This window comes from Schistocerca gregaria, chromosome X (genome assembly GCF_023897955.1).
Source record: "Schistocerca gregaria isolate iqSchGreg1 chromosome X, iqSchGreg1.2, whole genome shotgun sequence".
NCBI lineage: Eukaryota > Metazoa > Arthropoda > Insecta > Orthoptera > Acrididae > Schistocerca > Schistocerca gregaria.
This window is the reverse complement of record NC_064931.1, coordinates 458,034,556-458,055,757: the sequence shown is the minus strand read 5'-3', so window position 1 is coordinate 458,055,757 and position 21,202 is coordinate 458,034,556. Positions and strand designations below refer to the sequence as shown.

The window sequence follows — 21,202 nt, the reverse complement described above, 5'->3', positions numbered from 1 at the left end:
TTCCACCGATGTCTCTTAATTTTATTCCTCATTTCAAACTGCAGGTTATTTCAGTTTAGCAGTCGTCGTTTTATTTTAACATTCAAGCCACCTGCTGCAGGAAATTTTTAGGCCAATAGGAAAAGAGAGCGCATGAAGAACTCACTTGGCTGATACCAAGATTATCTAAGAGATGGAGCTGGCCTCGTCGCTACAAGGGCGACCTCTACTAACAGCCTTAGGCTCGCTCGCCAGCAGCCCACCGCGTGTCACAGAGCAAGCAGTGACTCGCGTCATTCTCGAGCTGTCCATTGTGTGCAGAAGACGTGAGTTATTGTTTAGTGCAGGCAATTTTCTTTTTGACTTCGATCGGTCTACAGACATGGATTTATTTTCTTCTTTGCTAAGTGTTTTTGGTAAGTACCTTTACTCAATGAATTATATCTTTCTACGAGTTCAATTTTGATTTGAGCTTACGAATTATTGGTTGATGTACACAGTCAATGAAATTTTTTGAATCGTTTCCTCACCCTACTTTTGCTTGTATCAGCTTCTCAAACCAATTTTGGTATGTAATGAATGTATTGGGTCGCAGTGAAGGTGATTTACTATCGAAATAATTTTGAAACCTTAGTGAGAGGATCAGTGATAGCAGGCTCAGAATACATCTTCTAAAAATATAAACCGAGACTACTTTTTTAAAACCTATACATATGATAAACTAGCTGATACCTTAAACAAATAATTACGTCGTTTTAGTATAGCAGAATGGTCATAACTAAATGCAGTCTACTCACATACAGAATAGGACTCTTTATGGTCCCCTACTATGAACAATGATCTACTTTACAGTTGATATGATTGCTACAGTAATATTGTGACAAATTGTTAGGAAAGTGAAAAAGTTACCCGATTTTAATTTTGTGTGGGTACTTACAGACTTCTTTCTATTTCAGTTTTTACAGCTGAGCTTAAGGAACCTACCACAAAATCTGGAAGTTTCACAACCGTCGTTCCTGGATATGAGCTGCCTGATCGTCAATTTGAGTAAGTACTACATAGCATGTTCTTACACTTTATGGTTGTTCTAGTAGCTTCATATGAATGTTACTCAGTTTTGGACAGGAATGAACTGACTTTGAGATTAAGTGAATTAAAACCTTAAGTGTACACGATAGATTCTAAGCACAAGCCTCTCTAAGGGCAGAGAAATACCTGTATATTTATGACGTATAATGACCATGTAGGTTGTGGTCATTTTATTTTATTTATAAATGGTTATTTGGCTAATAAGCAATACAAGCTAGGAAGTTACAACCTCCTTTTAGATGTACAGTGATTAATGTTACAATTTGTTGTAGTATAATGCCGCTGGAAAATGAATTATGTTTACTACTGTACATGAAGCCATCATGATTATTTGTTAATGTTGTGTGCTAGACAATTATAGCTCACGATTATCCCTTCTGTTTATTACTGATTTTATCTGCCTAATGTCAAAATGAATTTCACATCAAATTATAGTTAATGGTTACAGAGGAACTATTTCTTAAAAGAAACAAAACAGCTGTGTACATACTACATGTAACAAAAACGCTGTAAAGCTAAATATAGTTGTACACTTCACTTCCTGCCATCTTAATTGACAAGCTAGTATGGGTGGCTCAGTACATGGGATACGCATTACAAGAGTTTCTCATGCTTTGATGCACTGATTGTAACATATACCTCTTTATACTCTCAAACACAGCTAAGGCTACTAGGTTTGACAGTCATGAGGGTGATATATAGTTGTAGCTGCCTCTATGACACTACTCTTATGTCTATGTTGTTCAACATTACATAGAACTATCCAAGTTTTCTACTACTCTAGGATCATTTAGCAGCTACATTACAGTTTATATAGAATGTTCTAACACCATTCTATAAGGAAAATCATTTCTTAATTAATAAATTCTCTTGACTGCTTTTAAAATTATCATTATGACAACACTGTTATTTATTTAACATATTTTAGAGGCTATATTGATGTTTAGCTTCTCTGGCATGGTAGTTAGCTAATTTTGCCCAAACAATACTAATAATATTACTTTTCTGTGTTTCAGCAATGTTGCAGTCTTCAGCCAAATCTCAAAAGCATCACTGACAGTAGACAATTCCGCAGTATCTGCTGACATGGGGGACTTTACTGAACAGTATCATGATCTTAATTTGACCAAGGAGACAAGTGTTATTCAGACCACAAACACACTGAGCTCTGAAGTGGAAACTGTGGACCATACCCAAATGTATACCACAGACACATTTGTTACTGGGATGGGAAACCTCAAACAAGATGATGAAGAGTACAGTGTGACAACAGATCAAGCTGAAATGGGCACACTCACCCCTCAATCAGAGCGCAATACAACAGTAGGAAATGACACATCAGTATTACAGATGGAAAACATGCCCTTGTGTGTATCTACCACTGTTCTCCAATTAACCACAATCATGATAATATTACTCGGTACTGCTCTAATCATAAGATCCATCTGGAAAATGTGGAGCTACTATTTTAGATTCCTCTCTGTTAAGTATAATATTAAATACACAATGCAGTACAGTGATGGAGAATTCCTTACTGTCGAATGTCATGATACAGTTCCTGTTTAGAGTGCTTAAAATTCCCCCACACGCTCAGAAACAAACACCTTCAATCCTCTGCTCCACCACACTTAGTTTTATGATCTCTTCTCATCCTTTAACCTTCTGGCCGTATCCATACTTTCTGATTGATTCAATACTGCATATGTAAACACACACACATGACCCCCCTCATCACACAGGAAAATATGCGAAACTTGAAAATCCTCTTCACTCAACAACAGTTTCACAGTGGATACAGTTATGTTCAATTTCTTTGACCCTTGTATCACAGAGAACAATTGTATTTCTGAAATCTGCATTCTACTGGCTAAGTTAAGTGTGTTTGAAGTGAATTATGATGTGAAAAGTGTAATTTTCTGGGGGTATCACATAAGCTCCTAGTATTCTGTCTAGTCAATGTTGCCATCTACACATTTGTAAATTAGCCTTGTCCATTTAATGAAAACGGAGACTATAGGTAAACTAACAATTTCAAGAGAATATGAGATTGTCACCAAACGTGTTACACAAAGTAAATGACTGTTAGACTAATGTGGCTGAATATACAGTTTTGTCAATATTATCACTTTCACTTTTATATTGAATGTAAGCAACTTTTGTGTAGTTACAGTTGTACAATATTGTTTATTCTATATATAAGTATTATAATGCAAAATATTTTACTAGTAGATTTAGTAGAACATGAAAATGTTTACAGTATGTGTTTTAAAATGAAAGATTCTTTTACAACACCACTAAGCCAGGTTACCGGTATTCCTTTGATATTTAATGTATATAACATTTGTGTAGTTACAGTTAGGAATTTGTAGTGGTTCTATAAGAAAATAAATAGATTTAGAACAATTTCTGTTGAATTTAATTTCATTATCTGCCCTCCACATGCTGTTGTGATCTGACTACAATTCTTATTATATATATTACCATCCCTTACACGTTTTAACAGAGGACACATTTTGGATATAGTGAAGATTGCCTATGAACGTCCTCAAATAATGAAATTTATCATTTTTCTCTAATTGGGTGCGGAATGGACATTACACTAAGCTCCAAATTAGCCTCAAATATTGTGTTACTTACCAGCAATCAGTGAGGGAATGGAATATTAGGTCACTGATGAAAGGAATAAGGGAGAGACTGTTGTCATAGTGTAATGAACATATCTAGGTAAGTATTATACTGTATTAAACATATGTCTTCATGTAGATGCTAATGAAGTCATCATAACTAACAGCATCAACTAAATGCACACTTCCTGAACAACTTTAATGAAGAAGTGAAACCATATAAACAACTGTCTAAGCACTGTCAGCTAAATAATAAATTAGTCATCTATCCTGGAATGTAGGTACATGCTGCAGAAGTTTCATTTAATGCAATGGAAATGATGCAAGTAACATCCACTTTATTGATTTGCAGATATATTAATTTAATTATAAAATAATTCTCACATTGAATTATAACACTTCTTTTACTTCTGTCCTTATATATATTACAGTTTGATCTTAGTGATGATGATACTCCATGAACTGTTTATCTAATGTGTAATTCTCTATTTCTCATAGGATGTCTGATCCTTTTCCTGAATGAGAAATGTTTCACTACTCTAACTTCACTTAAACTTAATTTTATGATAATAATAGCTAAGCAATGAGATCACACATTGTTTCAGGTGACCAGATTAGATAACATTTTTTGATGAATGGACGTCAATAACCAAAAATGAAAATGTAATGACTGCTGAAAAATCATTCCAGTTGTAGATAATGCATATATTACAGTTTGTCTACTGCAGTTTATGTGATTTAACCTGTATTGTAGTACTAGCTTTAGCAAATGATGTTTGAATAAATAAATTGTCAATTTCATGGGACGAAGCTCAGTGCATACAGATCCCGAACACAAGATTATCATACTAATATTTTATTAAAATATTATGATGTAAAGAACCGTGAGGTAACACTGATAAAATTGTATTACTAATAGCACAAAGCTGTCTTAGAAATTTTATACTGAGCAATCTAATACCAAATGCTGCTTGCTGTGACTCTCATGTAGGTAGAGATATTTTCTAGGATCTCTACAAATCTGGAACTACACTCTTGGTTTTTACAAGGAACATTTGCAACTGATAAAAGGAAATGACATTAGTTTGTGAGATGTCTCTTTTCACAAAGGATATTGGTAACTGAGAGAAGAAAATGAGATAAATTTGTCAGGTATCATACTGATGTTGTGAATATTGCTCCAGATTGAGAAATGACATTCATCTCTACGATAACATATTAATTGCTAAGGTTAGATCTACTGTAGTGCATTAATGAAAAACGTGAACTATAGACCTAATGAAGTGAAGAAGGTACCCCTTCATGCAAGCACACAATGTTGTTCGTTTTATTTAATTCGCAAACATGTTCCACCTTCTCATTTTTTCGTTTTACTTTAAGGTTATCTTGTGTCTGCCATTAGAAAGCCGCAATAATTCAAAATTAGCATGGAATGTCATCATGACTTCGGGCGACGTGTTCTAAACTGTATTTGTTATTTACGTGATAAACTTATTGTTATAACTTTTATGTTTAAAGTAACGCTTTCTTATAAGGATTTGAAAATTCAGGATGTTATTTCATTTCTGTGACTTATTGCATTTCGCTCTGCGGATTTACATTCCAGCCACAGCAATGAAGCAACATTCATTACTCGGCAATGATTATTAGATTAATTCTGTTTAAACGCAAAAATAATAACAACAGCACATCTATCAGGCAAGTAACAAACAAGGTCTACTCAGGACGAGTGAGGTGTAGCAATGATTATATGCTCTATTAATACACACTTGCTGCTGATTTTTGATGCCGGGCCACAGGATACACATTACGCAAAAATTGAAAGAATACAGAAAATATGTGTTCGAGGTGAAACAGCAGTGGCTAAAAACCTTTGGAACCTAAACAAATTTAATGATATTGTGTTCTACCAAGAAGTGGACTATCCTTAATTCATTATTATTATCTGCAAGCACAGGAACGTAGCTTAAAACTCCATTTGGATAAAAGAAGTGAAGTACAAAGTATTGACTTTAGAATATAAATTTCGTTGAGAGGCTCCCTTGAGGTAAATATCCTTCCTTTCCCTGTACAGTAATTAAGAGTTTCTCCATCAAACGCATTATTATAATGCATATATCTTGTTCACTAATGTTGCTTCAAAAAATACATTCTGCTATGGACTACACTATCGTGTTACTGAAATGTCAAGGATTGCCTGGGCCCTCCCGCCAGAGGTTCGAATCCTTCCTCGGGCATGCGTGTGTGTGTTGTTCTTAGCATAAATAAGTTTAAGTAGAGCGTAATTCTAGTTACCGATGACGTCAGCAGTTTGGTCCCATAGAAATTCACATGCACTTGATTATTCTTGGTGGTATCTGTGGAAATTGAAAAAACTATTGTTCTAGTCCTACTAAATGAATAAAAAGAGACTATGACTAAGTTTCTCCCTGTTCTCCATTCACACGTAGTGTTTTTCCGTCAAAAATGGAACAACACCGTCAGGCGAGATAAGAGCTAGGTGTCGCAACACTATATTCCAGATAATTTCCTTGGCGAAATTTCAGGCTAATGTACAGTTCACAGGTATGATGTTTGTGCACCATAAGTAAAAGTCGATCTCACGAGTGTCATGCAGTTTTATACCAAGATGTGATGCTTTGCATTTGTCCACGATAACACTTAAAAAAGCAGTCCGCAGCTTGTTATCAGTAGACTAGCGTCTACATCTACATCTGCATCTACATTTATACTCTGCAAGCCACCCAACGGTGTATGGTGGAGGGCACTTTACGTGCCTCAGCCATTACCTCCCTTTCTGTTCCAGTATCGTATGGTTCGCGGGGAGATTGACTGACGGAAAGCCTCCGTGCGCGCTCCATCCCTCTAATTTTACATTCGTGATCTCATCGGGAGATATAAGTACGGGGAAGCAATATATTCAATATCTCATCCAGAAACGCACCCTTTTGAAACCTGGGGAGCCAGCTACACTGCGATGCAGAGCCTCTCTCTTGTAGAGTCCGCCACTTGAGTTTGCTAAATATCTCCGTAATGCTATCACACCTACCAAACAACTCCGCGACGAAACGCCCTTCTTATGACCTTCTCTATCTCTTCCGTCAATCCGATCTGATACAGATCCCACACTAATGAGCAATACTCAAGTATAGGTCGAACGACTGTTTTGTAAGCCACCTCCTTTGTTGATGGACTACATTTTCTAAGGACTCTCCCAATGAATCTCATCAGGTACCCACCTTACCAAAAATGAATTTTATGTGATCATTCCACTTAAAATCATTCCACAAGCATAGTCCCAGATATTTTATAGAAGTAAGAGGTGCCAGTGTTCGTTCCTCTATCATATAATCACACAATAAAGGATCCTTCTTCCTATGTATTCGCAATACGGTACGTTTCTCTATGTTAAGGGTCAGTTGCCACTTCCCGCACCAAGTGCCTATCCGCTGCAGATCTTCTTGCATTTCGCTACAATTTTCTAATGCTGCAACTTCTCTACATAGTACAGCATCATCCGCGAAAAGCAGCATGGAACTTCCGACACTATATACTAGGTCATTCAAATTTTTTGTGAAAAGCAATGGTTCCACAACACTCCCCTGTGGCACGCAGAGGCTACTCTCCATTGAGAGCAACATACTGTGTTCTGTTTGCTAAAATCTCTTCAGTCCAGCCACACACCTGGTCTGATATTCCGTAGGCCTTTACTTTGTCTATCAGGCGACAGTGCGGAAACGTATCAAACGCCTTCCGGAAGTCAAGAAAAATAGCACCTACCTGGGAGCCTGTATCTAATATTTTCTGGTTCTCATGAACAAATAAAGCGCGTTGGGTCTCACACGATCACTGTTTGCGGAATCCATGTTGATTCCTACAGAGTATATTCTGGATTACACAAACGACATGATACGTGAGCAGAAAACATGTACTAAAATTCTACATCAGATCGACGTCAGAGATATAGGTCGATTGTTTTGCGCATCTGCTCGACGACCCTTCTTGAAGAATGAGCCTACCTGTGCCCTTTTCCAATCATTTGGATCCTTCCGTTCCTCGCGAGACTTGTGGTACACGGCTGTTAGAAGGGGGGGGGGGGGGGGGGGAAGTTCTTTAGCGTATTCTGTGTAGAATCGAATTGGTATCCCTTCAGGTCCAGTGGACTCTCCTCTGTTGAGTGATTCCAGTTGCTTTTCTATTCCTTGGACATTTATTTTGATGTCTGTTATTTTTTTTGTTTGTGAGAAGATTTAGAGAAGGAACTGCAGTGCGGTCTTCCTCTGTGAAACAGCTATGGAAAAAGGTGTTTACTATTTCAGCTTTACGCGTGTCATCCTCTGTTTCAATGCCATCAACATCCCGGAGTGTCTGGATATGCTGTTTCGAGCTACTTACTGATTTAACCTGAGACCAGACTTCCTAGGATTTTCTGTCAAGTCGGTACATAGAATTTTACTTTCCCTGGGGGGTCAGGGATTTACTCTGCCTCGTGATGACTGGGTGTTGTGTAATGTCCATAGGTTAGTTAGGTTTACGTATTTCTAAGTTCTAGGGGACTGATGGCCATAGATGTTAAGTCCCATACTGCTCATGGGCGTTTGAACCAATTTTACCTCCGAATTCACTGAATGCTTCACGCATAGCCGTCCTTATGCTAACTTTGACATCGTTCAGTTACTGTTTGTCTTTGAGGTTTCGGCTGCGTTTAAACTTGCAGTGAAGCACTCTTTGTTTTCGCAGTAGTTTCCTAACTGTTTTGCTGAACCACGGTGGGTTTTTCCCGTCCCTCACAGTTTTACTCGTCACTTACCTGTCTAAAACTCATTTTACGATTGCCTTGAACCTCTCCATAAACACTCAACATTGTCAGTGTCGGAACAGAAATTTTCATTTTTATCCGTTAGGTAGTCTTAAATCTCCCTTCTATGGCTCTTGTTAACCAGACGAACCCTCCTCGGTTTTTTTTTTTTTTATATTCCTATTTACTTCCATATTCAGGAATGCTGCAACGGCCTTATGATTACTGATTCCCTGTTCTGAGCTTACAGAATCGAGAAGTTCGGGTCTGTTTGTTATCAGTAGGTCCAAGATGTTATCTCCACGAGTCGTTTCTCTGTTTAATTCCTCGAGGTAATGTTCGGATAGTGCACTCAGTGTAATATCTCTCTCGATGCTCTGTCCTTACTACCCATCCTAAACATCTGAGTTTCCCAGTCTATATCTGGTAGATTGAAACCTCCACCTAAGACTATAACACGCTGATAAAAATTATGTGAAATGTATTCCATATTTACTCTTAGTTGTTCTGCCACTAATGCTGCTGAATCGGGAGGTCGGTAAAAGGAGCCAATTATTAACCTAGCTCGGTTGTTGAGTGTAGCCTCCACCCATAATAATTCACAGGAAGTATTCACTTCTACCTCACTACAGGATAAACTATTACTAACAGCGAAAAACACGCCACCGCCAGTCGCATGCAATCTATCGTTTCTAAACACCGTCTGTGCCTTTGTAAAAATTTTGGGCAGAATTTATCTCTGGCTTCAGTCAGCTTTCCGTAACTATAACGATTTCAGCTTCGGTGCTTTCTATCAGCGATTGAAGATCCGGTACTTTACCAATGCAGCTTCGACAGTTTACAATTACAAAACCGATTGGTGCTTGGTCCCCGCATGTCGTGACTTTGCCCCGCACCCTTTTATACTGTTGCCCTTTCTGTACTTGCCCGAGGTCATCTGACCTAAAAAACCGCCCAGTCAACGCCACATAACCCCTGCTACTCGTGTAGCCGCCTGCTGCGTGTAGTGGACTCCTGACCTATCCAGCGGAACCCGAAACCCTACCACGCTACGGCGCAAGTCGAGGAATCTGCAGTCCATACAGTCGCAGAACCGTCTTAGCCTCTGATTCAGACCCTCCACTCGGCTCTGTACCAAAGATCCGCAGTCAGTCCTGTCAACGATGCTGCAGATGGTGAGCTCTGCTTTCATCCCGCTAGCGAGACTGGCAGTCTTCACCAAATCAGATAGCCGCAGGAAGCCACAGAGGATTTCCTCCGATCCATAGCGACACATCATTGGTGCTGACATGAGCGACCACGTGCAGATGGGGGCACCCTGTACCCTTCGTGGCATCCGGAAGGACTCTTTCCGCTTCAGGAAGGACTCCCCCCGGTATGCACACGGAGTGCACATTGGTTTTCTTCTCCTGTCTTGCTGCCATATCCCTAAGGGGCCCCACTATGCGCCTGACAAAAGAGCTCCACACAGAAGTACAAGTTGCAGTAGGGGTCGTCTAATGGTTCCAGTTTTCCCCCCTCACTTCAGGTCAACTACGATATTGAGATGCGTCTCTAATATCTGCATCTGATATGTGTGCCAGTAACATAACATTCATGACGCATTTACTAGAAAGTCCCAGAAACAAACACAAACTTGCTACATACGGTGGCTTTAGATTTATTAACCTGTATGAACTTGTAAGTGAGGCGCTAGATATATTTTGTGGAACCATTTCTGTTTCCCTCTCTGACCTAACCGAAAATTTCATCGATTTATTAACAAAAATACTCAACTATAAGACGAATAAGCTCCCCTACACACCGGAAAAACTAGAAGCAAGCCTGTCTTTAGGTAAGTGATGAACTACAGAGCTGGTGCACAGCGGGCGTAGAAACCACGCCCTACACCATAAAGGCTGCCATCTGACCGTTGGACAACGTTCGTTATTGCCAGTACTTGTAAACAACGAGTATTGTCGATACTCTTCTAACTGCGAGCGCATTGAAAACGAAGTACTTGACAGAAATAGAAATTGGCAGGGCAGCAGCGTTTGAGGTTTGAACGTACAAAAATGCTGCTGATTGTGTACCAACCTCACAAACACAACAAAACCAAAGTTAACTCTCATTTTTCGTTGACAATAATGTACGTCAAGCACGTGCCTGATGACGCTGTTGTAAGGTGTCACAAAGGGGGACCGTCACAGAAACGAATATTTACTGTATTTGGAACAGCATTACCTCGTAGGTTTGTTTTTTCTCCTGTCGCAGTACATACCACACTCTATTTGTTAGTGTTTAGAGTTGGATGTGCATTCGCTTCAAACTGGAAAATTTTAACATACTTGAAGGAATTTTAGAGTTATTAGACAGTATGTTACTTATGGCAGCTCGAGCTCACAATGATTCTGAAACAAGCTTATAATTCTTATAATGCAACTGGGGGAGAAAGTCACCTCGTCTTGTGCAGTTCCTTGGGCTGTAAGCAGCATCAGTCACTAATGAACTGATACCTAGATCATCAAAATCTCTTTCTACTCGTACAAAATATGGCATGTAATACTTGCGGAATAGCTTGTCGCTACCCACATGACGTTTCGTACAGTCGGAGTAGTATCAGACGAGCGTACTCTCGGAGTAGTATCCGAACAACGATAGCTGTCCTAAAGTAATACAGTTAATCAGAGATGAAGATTTTTCGGGAGCGTTCTTCTACGTGACTTGCCTCTCAGGCAGCCCGCTAGTGGCATATGCTTTCGGGCGCGCCTGCAGCTTATCTGGCACCCTCCAGCCACTTAACATGCACCTCGGTTATTGTGAGTCACATTTGATTTACTCAGGTTTGAAAGTAAACGAAAACAAACTAACTGCGACAGAGGAATCTGATTGATTAGGAAGTATCTTGGCTTACGTCATTTCGATTACTATTAAAAACTAATTCTTATCCTGAGTGGTTAAATAGTCCATGTATATTTATCTTTCTTGAGGGACCTGTATTTGACACATAGCAGACTAATACAGAGATTCACGTTTGACATAGTCGTTCACACGACTTTTAAGCTGACAGAAGTGTCTAGCTACGAGAAGATTCTTCACAAACAATCGAGAAGTTTTCTGTGTCCCCGTGTGACTGCCCCACATGTACGACTTGTGCCTGCGTTATTTTCTCACACTCCTTCTCTTTTATTAACGCCATTTGATCTGCAACTCTTTTACATCTTCATCAACAGTTTTTTCGAAGTGTCTAAGTGCATTTAGTAGAGTAGTCTTAATGAAAAAACCGTGTTGATTACTACTGTTCTGTAATACTAACTGAATGGAAAAGTTCATTAGTTTGAATGATGCTTCTATATTCAGGGCTTATTCTACATCTTCATTTTCTTTTCCTGAATTGACAATGAGTGTTGTCAATGGGTATTGTCCAGAAACGGCATCAAGTATCAAAATTTTATTTATTTTCCAGCCTTTTCTACACCCAGCATCAGCTGTAGTTCTCAAGTGCTAATGATCATAGCTGCAACCATACTTTACTTTTGGATCTGGTACACTTCGAGCCGTGAATGACCAGGCAGTAACCCATTGTATGTCTTGGAAATGGTTCATTACAACTATTTCATTTTTCATATTGACGACCAAGGCATTCAGTTTGGTTCTTAATATTAACAAGAAACAATATTGTTCATTGATGAATTAACTCTTTTACTTATATCCGACATCACCATATTCCTGATATAGATTTGAAATGTTTTAGCAGTATTTTTCGTGTCAAAATTGACTCAAAGTTCCCCGCTTAAAATTTAATTCATTTGCAAACATATGCTAATCTAATAATCACACGCTACTGATGAAATTCTATAGTCGGACGAAAGTAATTTTTTAAGTAGCATAAGTTAAAATTCTTTGCTCTTCAGAAAACTTAACGTGCACGTTTTTCCGGTACATTTTGTCCAGTACAATTTTTACTTGATGTATGCACTGTCTGTGACAATGACCTGAACATTTGGTCTATCTGCTGGTTAGACTTAAATTCACTGTACTCCGAATGTTGAAGTGCAAGCTGTATACATCACATGGCGTTGAAACCTCGTGGGTATCTTCATTTATCAGAGAGTGCACAAAGAATGTTAAAGAATATAGTTCTCATTTCTGACACCAGGTAAAATACAGCGTTGCAAGCAGTCATGATGTGGTAATGAAACAAGGAAAGGGGAGCAATACAGAAACACATGAGAACGATGGTTCTGTTATGTTTATTAGAATACGGTCACAAGTTATCATATGTGTTCAGCGTGGTCTCCCGACTCAATAACATACTACATCAGTGACAGTATGTTCGACAGCTACTCGCAGCATATCCGGTGTAATCCGCACTATATGTCACTGTATTCTACTTTTCAGATCAGGAAGAGCCTACATAAGTCCACAATAGAAACGATATTTAAGGTATCCCCACCACCAGAAATCACATGGATTTGGCCAAGGGAATGCGGAATCTTGAAAATGCCAAGAGATGATAAGGGCGTCGTCCGAGGTTTCCCGGACAAAAACTTTCTCACTTGGCCAGCGACCTGTGGTGTTGTAACATCTTTCATGAAAACAGGTGTGTGGACAGAGTGCAGTCTCGCAATCATGGAACCACGTGTTGCACGAAGAGGTCCCTATAACGTGCAGCTATCACTGTACACGTAACAAGCCCACAAAGTAACATCCCCTTAAAGGAAAAAAGGACCGATAATCAAAGAGCATGTGAAACCACCCCACAAGCACATAAACTGAGAGCAATGAATGTTTCTGCACAACATGTGACGGAGTAGAGCCCCGTCTGTGACAGGTCTGTGCGTTCGCGACACTGTAGGGAATAAAAAGTGTCTCGTATGTCCAAGAGTACTCCGCGACCACATACCATCCTTTTCCAAATGTGAAGAAAAGGCGAAGGACAAAGTGACGGATGTGTAGCCTATCTTGGGACCTCATTTAGTGTATGTTGTGGAACTTGTAGGAGTAGCAGTGCAAAAAGTACAACAAAATCCTTAGGACTGTTGATCAGTGAAAATACATTTCCAGTGACGCAGCTCGAGCACTGGTCTCACAGTTTGAGGAGTGTGCCGTACGCTGGGCCATAGCTACAGCAACTTCATTAAGAAGTGCAATGGAAATGAGTGTCCTCCATTTTCCTGCTGCAAATGCAACTTCAACTTTTTCCTTGAACATATTCATTAGCCCACTTATTGACATAATGCCACTACACAGCTGTAGGAATAGGGATGATCCTATGGCTACTGACAGTTCCCTCTCCCATCCTCTTAGTGAAGGACACCAGGTCAGTGACACCATAACGCAGTTACAATACTCTTTGATTGTGGATGCCTTTGAGGAGCAAGTCTCATTCACTAGAATCGAGCAGCGGGCAGGAGGGTACCTCAATCCTGATGGGGTTCTAAAAGCGTGCCTTCCCATTGAAGAAACAGAGCATCTGAAGGTTAGTAAAGACACACCGTATTCCGCCATTAAACACATTGCTGAGCTGTGCATCGAACTGTTCTACCTCCACATAGTTGCCCCTGGCACTGAAAACCTAAGTCTTCATTATCTTATTGGCGACAATGATGTGATAACCTGTAGCATATCAATCACCTCGTGCTATTGTGAGTCTACCTTGAGATCTATACTGGCCCAATATCACGGAATGGTGTAAGGGGATAAGCTAAAGCACTCAGCAAATACTACACCTAGACATCCATGCACATGTCTACGATCCAATAAATGGTATGTCCAGCTTCCTAAGGAAACAAAAGACAAGAAATACTGTATTAATGTCGAAAATAAAACCGATCAGACATATTTTCATGGTCAGTTCTGGCTTGCAAAACAAATTACACTTACTGAGATCTTCATGAGCATCGTGGTGCATTCCAGACGCCTAAAAATACTACAACTCCAGGGTGTATAACTTTGACGGCATCGAGTTCCCCGTTAAGCTCCAGAGCTTACCTACATTTCAGGCAAGTTTATGGCCTGGATAAACTCAAGTCCGATGAGCTGAACAAGCATATAGTAGTCAGTCCCCTCCGTTTCTCTAAATTTGTCAGTGAGCCTAAGATGCATGTAAATATGCTCTTATTCTCTGATGAGAAAAATGAGGAGAAAGGCATTTCTCATTGTGTTTGGACTAAAAACATGTCCCAACACCCTTCTTCTCAACTTAGTAACCACAAGTGTTAAAAGCGAGTTATCTTAAAGTGTCTGAATTATTTTTCCTCAAACAGATAATCAACAAAGCATGAAGTAGACCGTGCTTCCCGGCACACGATACGTATTATTGCCGGCCAGTGTGGCCGAGCGGTTCTTGGTGCTGCAGTTTGTAACGGCGAGGCCACTACGGTGGCAGGTTCGAATCCTTCCTCGGACATGGATGTGCGTGATGTCCTTCGGTTGGTTAGGTTTAAGTATTTCTAAGTTCTAGGGGACTGATCACCTCAGATATAAAGTCACGTAGTGCTCAGAGCCAATACTTTTATATTATTATGACTGCTAAGAAAAACATATTACGAATTTTCAAAATGCTCACCATCTGTAGCGATGCCCTTCTTCCCACAGTGACGGTGACCCTACAGTCTCACACACTATCTTCTCAGAATAACACATAGGACATGAGGCAAGGTACCAAATTTTATCGTTCTATTATTCAGCTCTTAACCAATACAAATCTAATGTCGGGGTTAACACTGCAGTCTGGCTTCTAACTCAGGTAGAAAAACTCTCATGGGTGGTTAATCAGCTTCACAGCTGCAACTTTCCCAAGATTCAACCGAAGAAGAGTGAAGATTTAAATAATAACGCGGTTGACTGTCATATACATGGGCTGACGTTAGACTGAAAACCGGGAAATCCTCATAGGGAGCACTGTTATTTTAGTGGGAACTTCCGTAGCGCAGCTCACAATACGTGTAATTTTTAAAAAAAGCAGTTATCCAGACACATTCCCCATTTTCTTCCATAATTTAAGCAGGTATGACGCTCGATTTCTTGTTGACCACTTGGTAGATTTCGGTATGGAGAAATATCAGATCAATGTCCTACATGAGAGCGTTGAGAAACATGTTTCGTTCTCCAAACGAATTACGCCATGAATTACGCTCCCCTTCCTTGACTCGCTATGTTTTATGCAAGCACCACTCCAGACCCCCGTTGAAATTGTAGCTCGGGAAGACATTCTGTATTTCCCGATGAGGAAAAGTTTCAAATTGCGAATAGGAAGGTTTTTTTTAAAAAAAAATGGTTCTCCAGGAAACTTACAGGCGATGCCATAAGACATACAGAGTACGAGTTTGCCGTAAGTGTCTTCATTTGATGAGCGTACGAACGGCTTTACATGAACACAGACTTGCGGTTGCTTGCAGACGTTTTCCACAAATTCCAGAGTCTAAGCATACCACACATTATCTGGATCGCGCCTTTTATTACACGGCACCTTGATTGTCTTGGAACGCAATGTTCAAGAAAGCGAAGTTCAGAATTGAATTATTGACTGATGCTAACATGCTTCTTTTATTCGAGATAAGGGACCACGGGGGATTTTGCTAATCTGTCAGCATGGACGCCAAGGGAAATAATCCAAGGATTGGTGATAGGTTCATCGCATCCCTTTTTCGAGATACATCACGTAGTTGGATGTAAATAACTTATACAGGCACGCCATGCAACTATCAGTTCAGATTTGGAAGTTTCGATGGATGTCGGTAGTGGAATATCAGGGATTAGGCGGAAAAAATAATGGGTGGTATGACGACTTATTGGATGTGTGGTGTGTGACGGAGGCAGACGTCACGTACCCTACGAGTCTGCATGATGCGCTTGCCGATTTGCCACTGTGTCCAGAGCAACTAATTTCGTGAAGAGGCTACACAAGAACACTGATGACAGCGCTGGGGAATAAGCGGAGATGAATTGTTCACTGTCCTAATCTCCAGCAGTGCCTCATCTTGGGGGATGGAGCTGGTTAGAATCACTTGGGTTATCTCCTTCAAACTGTCCTCCTGGTTGAAGGACTGTATTGATTTGAATGCGACACTAAAAGCTTCCGTGAGGTTTCACGATGAGGAAGATTTTTATAAGATAATTAGTAAATTTATTTTCCGCAAAACAATGTAGAATGTGATGAAACGACGTAAAATTTTTATTGGAAATGAATGGAATGGACGCTATAGCGTAAGAAAATGGATTGTCAGACACAGCAACACTATTTTTACACTTCATCTGAGTCGATGGAGAACAGGACACCTGAAGAATACCCGATCTTGAATAGCAGCAAACTTGAAAATTTGACGCAGCCATGAGATCTTCTCCTTCACGAAGATGATAGTATCCGTGTGGTGGAATACCCAATGCGATCTCACCATATATTTATAGGGTATCCCAGAATCATCCCAGTGAATTCCTTGGTAGAAATGTGATAACCACTTCGGATTCTTCTGTGTTTTAGAACAATTATCATCTTTGAGAGGCATCGGTAATACAATGGTTGCTGAGGATATCTTCTGTGTACACAACGAGTACAAAATCGTAAATAAAATCTATCTACACTCATCATAATATAAACACTGAGCATATGCAGTGATGTGGGCCGAAATTTGCTGATGGGTTGTTTACCCTTTAAATCTTGTATTCCGCATCAACAGATGGAGAACCGGTGCTGCCAGATCTAAGGCTGGATGTTGTGATGCCATTACATTCGTATCATCATAATTGACATTGCTGCTGGGATAGCTGAATGGACACGACCCGAAAGACGATAAATAGAAGAAGAATACTACCAGTATGTGGGGGTCCGGCCTCATTTCTGTACTGCTGTGAAGAATCTTCTAGGAGCCACCGTAGGGAATTAATGGATGATCCGAAGTGGCTCTGTGGTCTGGCCAGCCAGGTAACCTGACCTCACCTACCTGAATGTGTGGAAACAGAAGAAGACGTCGTAGCTAGAGCTGCCGTCGTTGCTGGTAGAACTGCGGATGTGCCAGGAATCTTCGAACGAAAGCGACAGTCAATAGTCTGGCAAAGTATAGCGTGCATACAGGTAACTGGTCGCGCATTTGAGCTGTTTCGGAACACCCTGTATATAGCCTCCGTTCCAACAGCAGGTGACCGTGAAACTGAACGATCGCAACTAGAACGCCAGCGCCCCTGCTTCTGTCCTCAAAAAGCACCAGTTCTGTGTACTGAATTATTAATAAATTCTTCAATTAGAATCATCATGCTTCTATAACCACCCTGTTACATATATATACAGTCATAGTAAAAACTGTGATGGTACATGTATATCACCGTCAGATGTATCAGAACGATTTTCGCCTCCATCTTTCGACACGTTCCCTTCTCTGCAACACCCCTTACCTCAAATTCATACTTTTACATCTCTCCATGATCTCTGAAACTTTTTAACAGAATCGTGGAAACATCGTCGACATGGAGCTGTCGTCACTGTTCTAAAACTCTTGTAATAAATCAAGCGAACGTGAAACAAACCATCTGTTATGTAAAACGATCACGTTATAAAGATAACAGAAGTTGTCCGGTACAATGGCACTGTTCAGTTGGTTAGTACATTAGTTTCCATAAGCTTTATACATTGTAATTTTTTTCGGCTGGTTAGCGATTGCGAGCTAACATCACTAAAATTTTCGGGCTCACAGGCTGTTGCTCTTTGTCGAAATGTCTGGGCTTAAACTCGTCTGGGAGTTGAACCGCACGTGTCGCAGTACACGCCCTAAATTATAATCCTCTGAATCTTTGGTTAAATCATCTGTCTAATGGCAACTTTGCGAAATAAGAAGTTAACGTAACATATAGTAACAGTAATAGTAATATGGGGAACTAAATTAACGACTCATAAATAATGTATGCCACACACTTGCGATTTTTGTAGAATAATGTTTATTCAAAAAGCAAACTATTAGCGAAAGTCATGGTATTCAGAGTTACTGTTACATTCGAGCCCATATTAATTAGACACAGGTTGAACATTTACAGTCTCATCGCGAAGTACAAGTTATCTACACGAAAAGTTCTCCCCAAGCGCGGGGCTGCTCACCGTGCTCACTGCTCAGGTAGCAAGTCCCGCGATACCACACAGCGTGAAATGTTCTATTTCGTTTCACCTTCTCGCTGCCTAAAGACCGACCGTCGGCTTTCGCGTCTTCAACAGAACTGTCCTCTTTCGCGTCTGCACCAGCACTCCCTCTGCCCGGCCCGGTCGCTTTTGCCGCCAGCTGAATATCCTCAAAAATTGTTCACATGGCTCTGAGGTCTGTGGGACTTAACGTCTGAGGTTACCAGTCTCCTAGCACTTACAGGTACTTAAACCTTACTAACATAAGGACATCACACACATCAATGCTCGAGGCAGGATTCGAACCTGAGACCGTAGCGGTTGCTCGGTTCCAGAATGAAGCGCCTAGAACCGCTCGGCCACCGAAATCCCTCGCTCAACGGACTAGGGCAGTTCCTTTTCCTGAAGCAGTCCATCTCATTGGCTGCTGCTTATTCAACATTTCTTTACATTTTAACATATTTAAAAAATCATAGCTTGACCACTTTCACGTTCTCAAAAAATAATAGTAATATCTATTACATAATAAACGTTAAATTTTTTACATAAAACCAATACAATTTCCTTCTTAGCTTTTATTGTCACGTCCAGTAGCCTTGTACCAACGTGTTTAGTGATAAATAAATAAAGAACAAAAGTAACTATTATGCACAAAACTTTAGGATAAATATTCTGCTACCTAATGACTCAATAAGGTGTCATGCTGTCATAGTTCAGTGTGTTTTATGTGGATGAAATGATGATCTGATGGCTAGCTGAAAATACTGATAAATTAAATTTACTATATCTCTCGAACAAATAAATTTACAGAGTTGATATTTACAACATTTGTTATTATGCGCTTCTATATGAAATGACGGTCGTTAAGATCGACCAAAGCGTACAGATTTTAGCATTCAGGTCTTTGTTATAAAAATTGATAACTTCCCGTAAGCAGTAAATCCTAAACTACGATAGATATGATCAATATTCAAGTTTTATTCTGATCACCATCAAAATTTATGGAGGATGGCAGATTAAAATTACTGTGGCTTGATTCCTTGCATTATTGCAGAATTAAATTGTTTCCATAAATGTTTCCCTTTAAATCCAATCTTAGGTGTGCCATATTTAACACTGCCACAAACGGCTTCTACTGGCTTTGCCTATAACTTAGGTCCTCGTCTGTCTCTCTCGCACACTACAGCGCTTAGACTTCAATTGACAATAGACGCCTGTCAATGTCCCCATCACGTGGTGAATCTGCTCCATTTGTGGCACTCGGTCCTCGACGACTGGGTTCGTTTCAAAATTCCTGTAGACTGACACTTTCGGCCATGTATTTAAATGAGGACGAAATCCTCTATAACTCACACAATATAGTTCCCCCTTTGCACAGTCTGTGACTCGCCAGGTACTGACCCGGCTGCTGAGTCAGGTTCCAGTACGACTCCCAGTGTAACCTAGTGAGCATCTCGGAAAAAAGTCACAATAGTTTTTGCCTTGCAGGTAGTCTTTATTTTGCAGTCTGATTGCGCAGTCCGGTGTTTGGGGCACTTCGGCGTAGTTAGGGCAGTTTGGCTGTGTTCAAGTGTAGGTAATTTTCCATATAAGTTTGTTATTCATTTAGAAAAATCTTATGATTAGTAGGTTATTATTTTTTCGTTCATATCTACACTCCTGGAAATTGAAATAAGAACACCGTGAATTCATTGTCCCAGGAAGGGAAAACTTTATTGACATATTGTAAGTAAGCTGTTTAGGTTCTTTTATTGGTAACGCCGCCGCCACGTAGCGCTCTGTATAAAAATCACTGGCTGTGCCGTGTGCAGTCTGTGTTTAGTCTGCATTGTTGTCTGCCATTGTAGTGTTGAGCAGCGGCAGCTGGATGCTAACAGCGCGTAGCGTTGCGCAGTTGGAGGTGAGCCGCCAGCAGTGGTGGACGTGGGGAGAGAGATGGCGGAGTTTTGAAATTTTTTAAGAATTGGTGTCATGAACTGCTATATATATTATGACTAGTGAGGTAAATACATTGTTTGTTCTCTATTAAAATCTTTCATTTGCTAACTATGCCTATCAGTAGTTAGTGCCTTCAGTAGTTTGAATCTTTTATTTAGCTGGCAGTAGTGGCGCTCGCTCTATTGCAGTAGCTTGAGTAACGAAGATTTTTGTGTCGACTGACTCTGCTGTGGGTTTGCTCTGTTATGGCCCATTACCTGTCTGCATGTCAAGAGTCAGCACTGTCTTACCGTTGGAGGGACAACACTACTTCTTCAAGACTGCATGGAAATCCACTACTTCCGTGTGCATTTTCTTTTACTACTCAGACTTTGACAAAAACACTGCAATTTTACTTTGATGAATGATTAGGACTGTCTTTATGGACTGTGAGAAAATTTTAGCTTTTGACCAACATTGTATCGATAAGTGTGTGCATTTCATTTCTTTGTCATTGTAATTGTGAAAAAATTTTTCAAATCTGTACTGGCCACTGCCCAAAACAATTTGTAAATTTTTTGTGAGGAGCATGGGGGCTATGTAAGTAAGCTGTTTAGGTTTTTTTATTGGTAACGCCGCCGCCACGTAGCGCTCTGTATAAAAAATCACTGGCTGTGCCGTGTGCAGTCTGTGTTTAGTCTGCATTGT

At 40.1% G+C, this 21,202-nt stretch overlaps 1 protein-coding gene across 1 annotated transcript; it reads left to right on the top strand.

Moving 5' to 3' along the window:
- Positions 1–263: 263 nt before the first annotated feature.
- On the top strand, positions 264–3,473 carry LOC126299354 (uncharacterized). Its single transcript, XM_049991213.1, has 3 exons — positions 264–395; positions 936–1,026; positions 2,085–3,473. Exons 1-3 carry the CDS (start codon positions 362–364, stop codon positions 2,632–2,634), a joined length of 675 nt encoding a protein of 224 aa, XP_049847170.1. The 5' UTR covers positions 264–361; the 3' UTR covers positions 2,635–3,473.
- Positions 3,474–21,202: the final 17,729 nt, after the last annotated feature.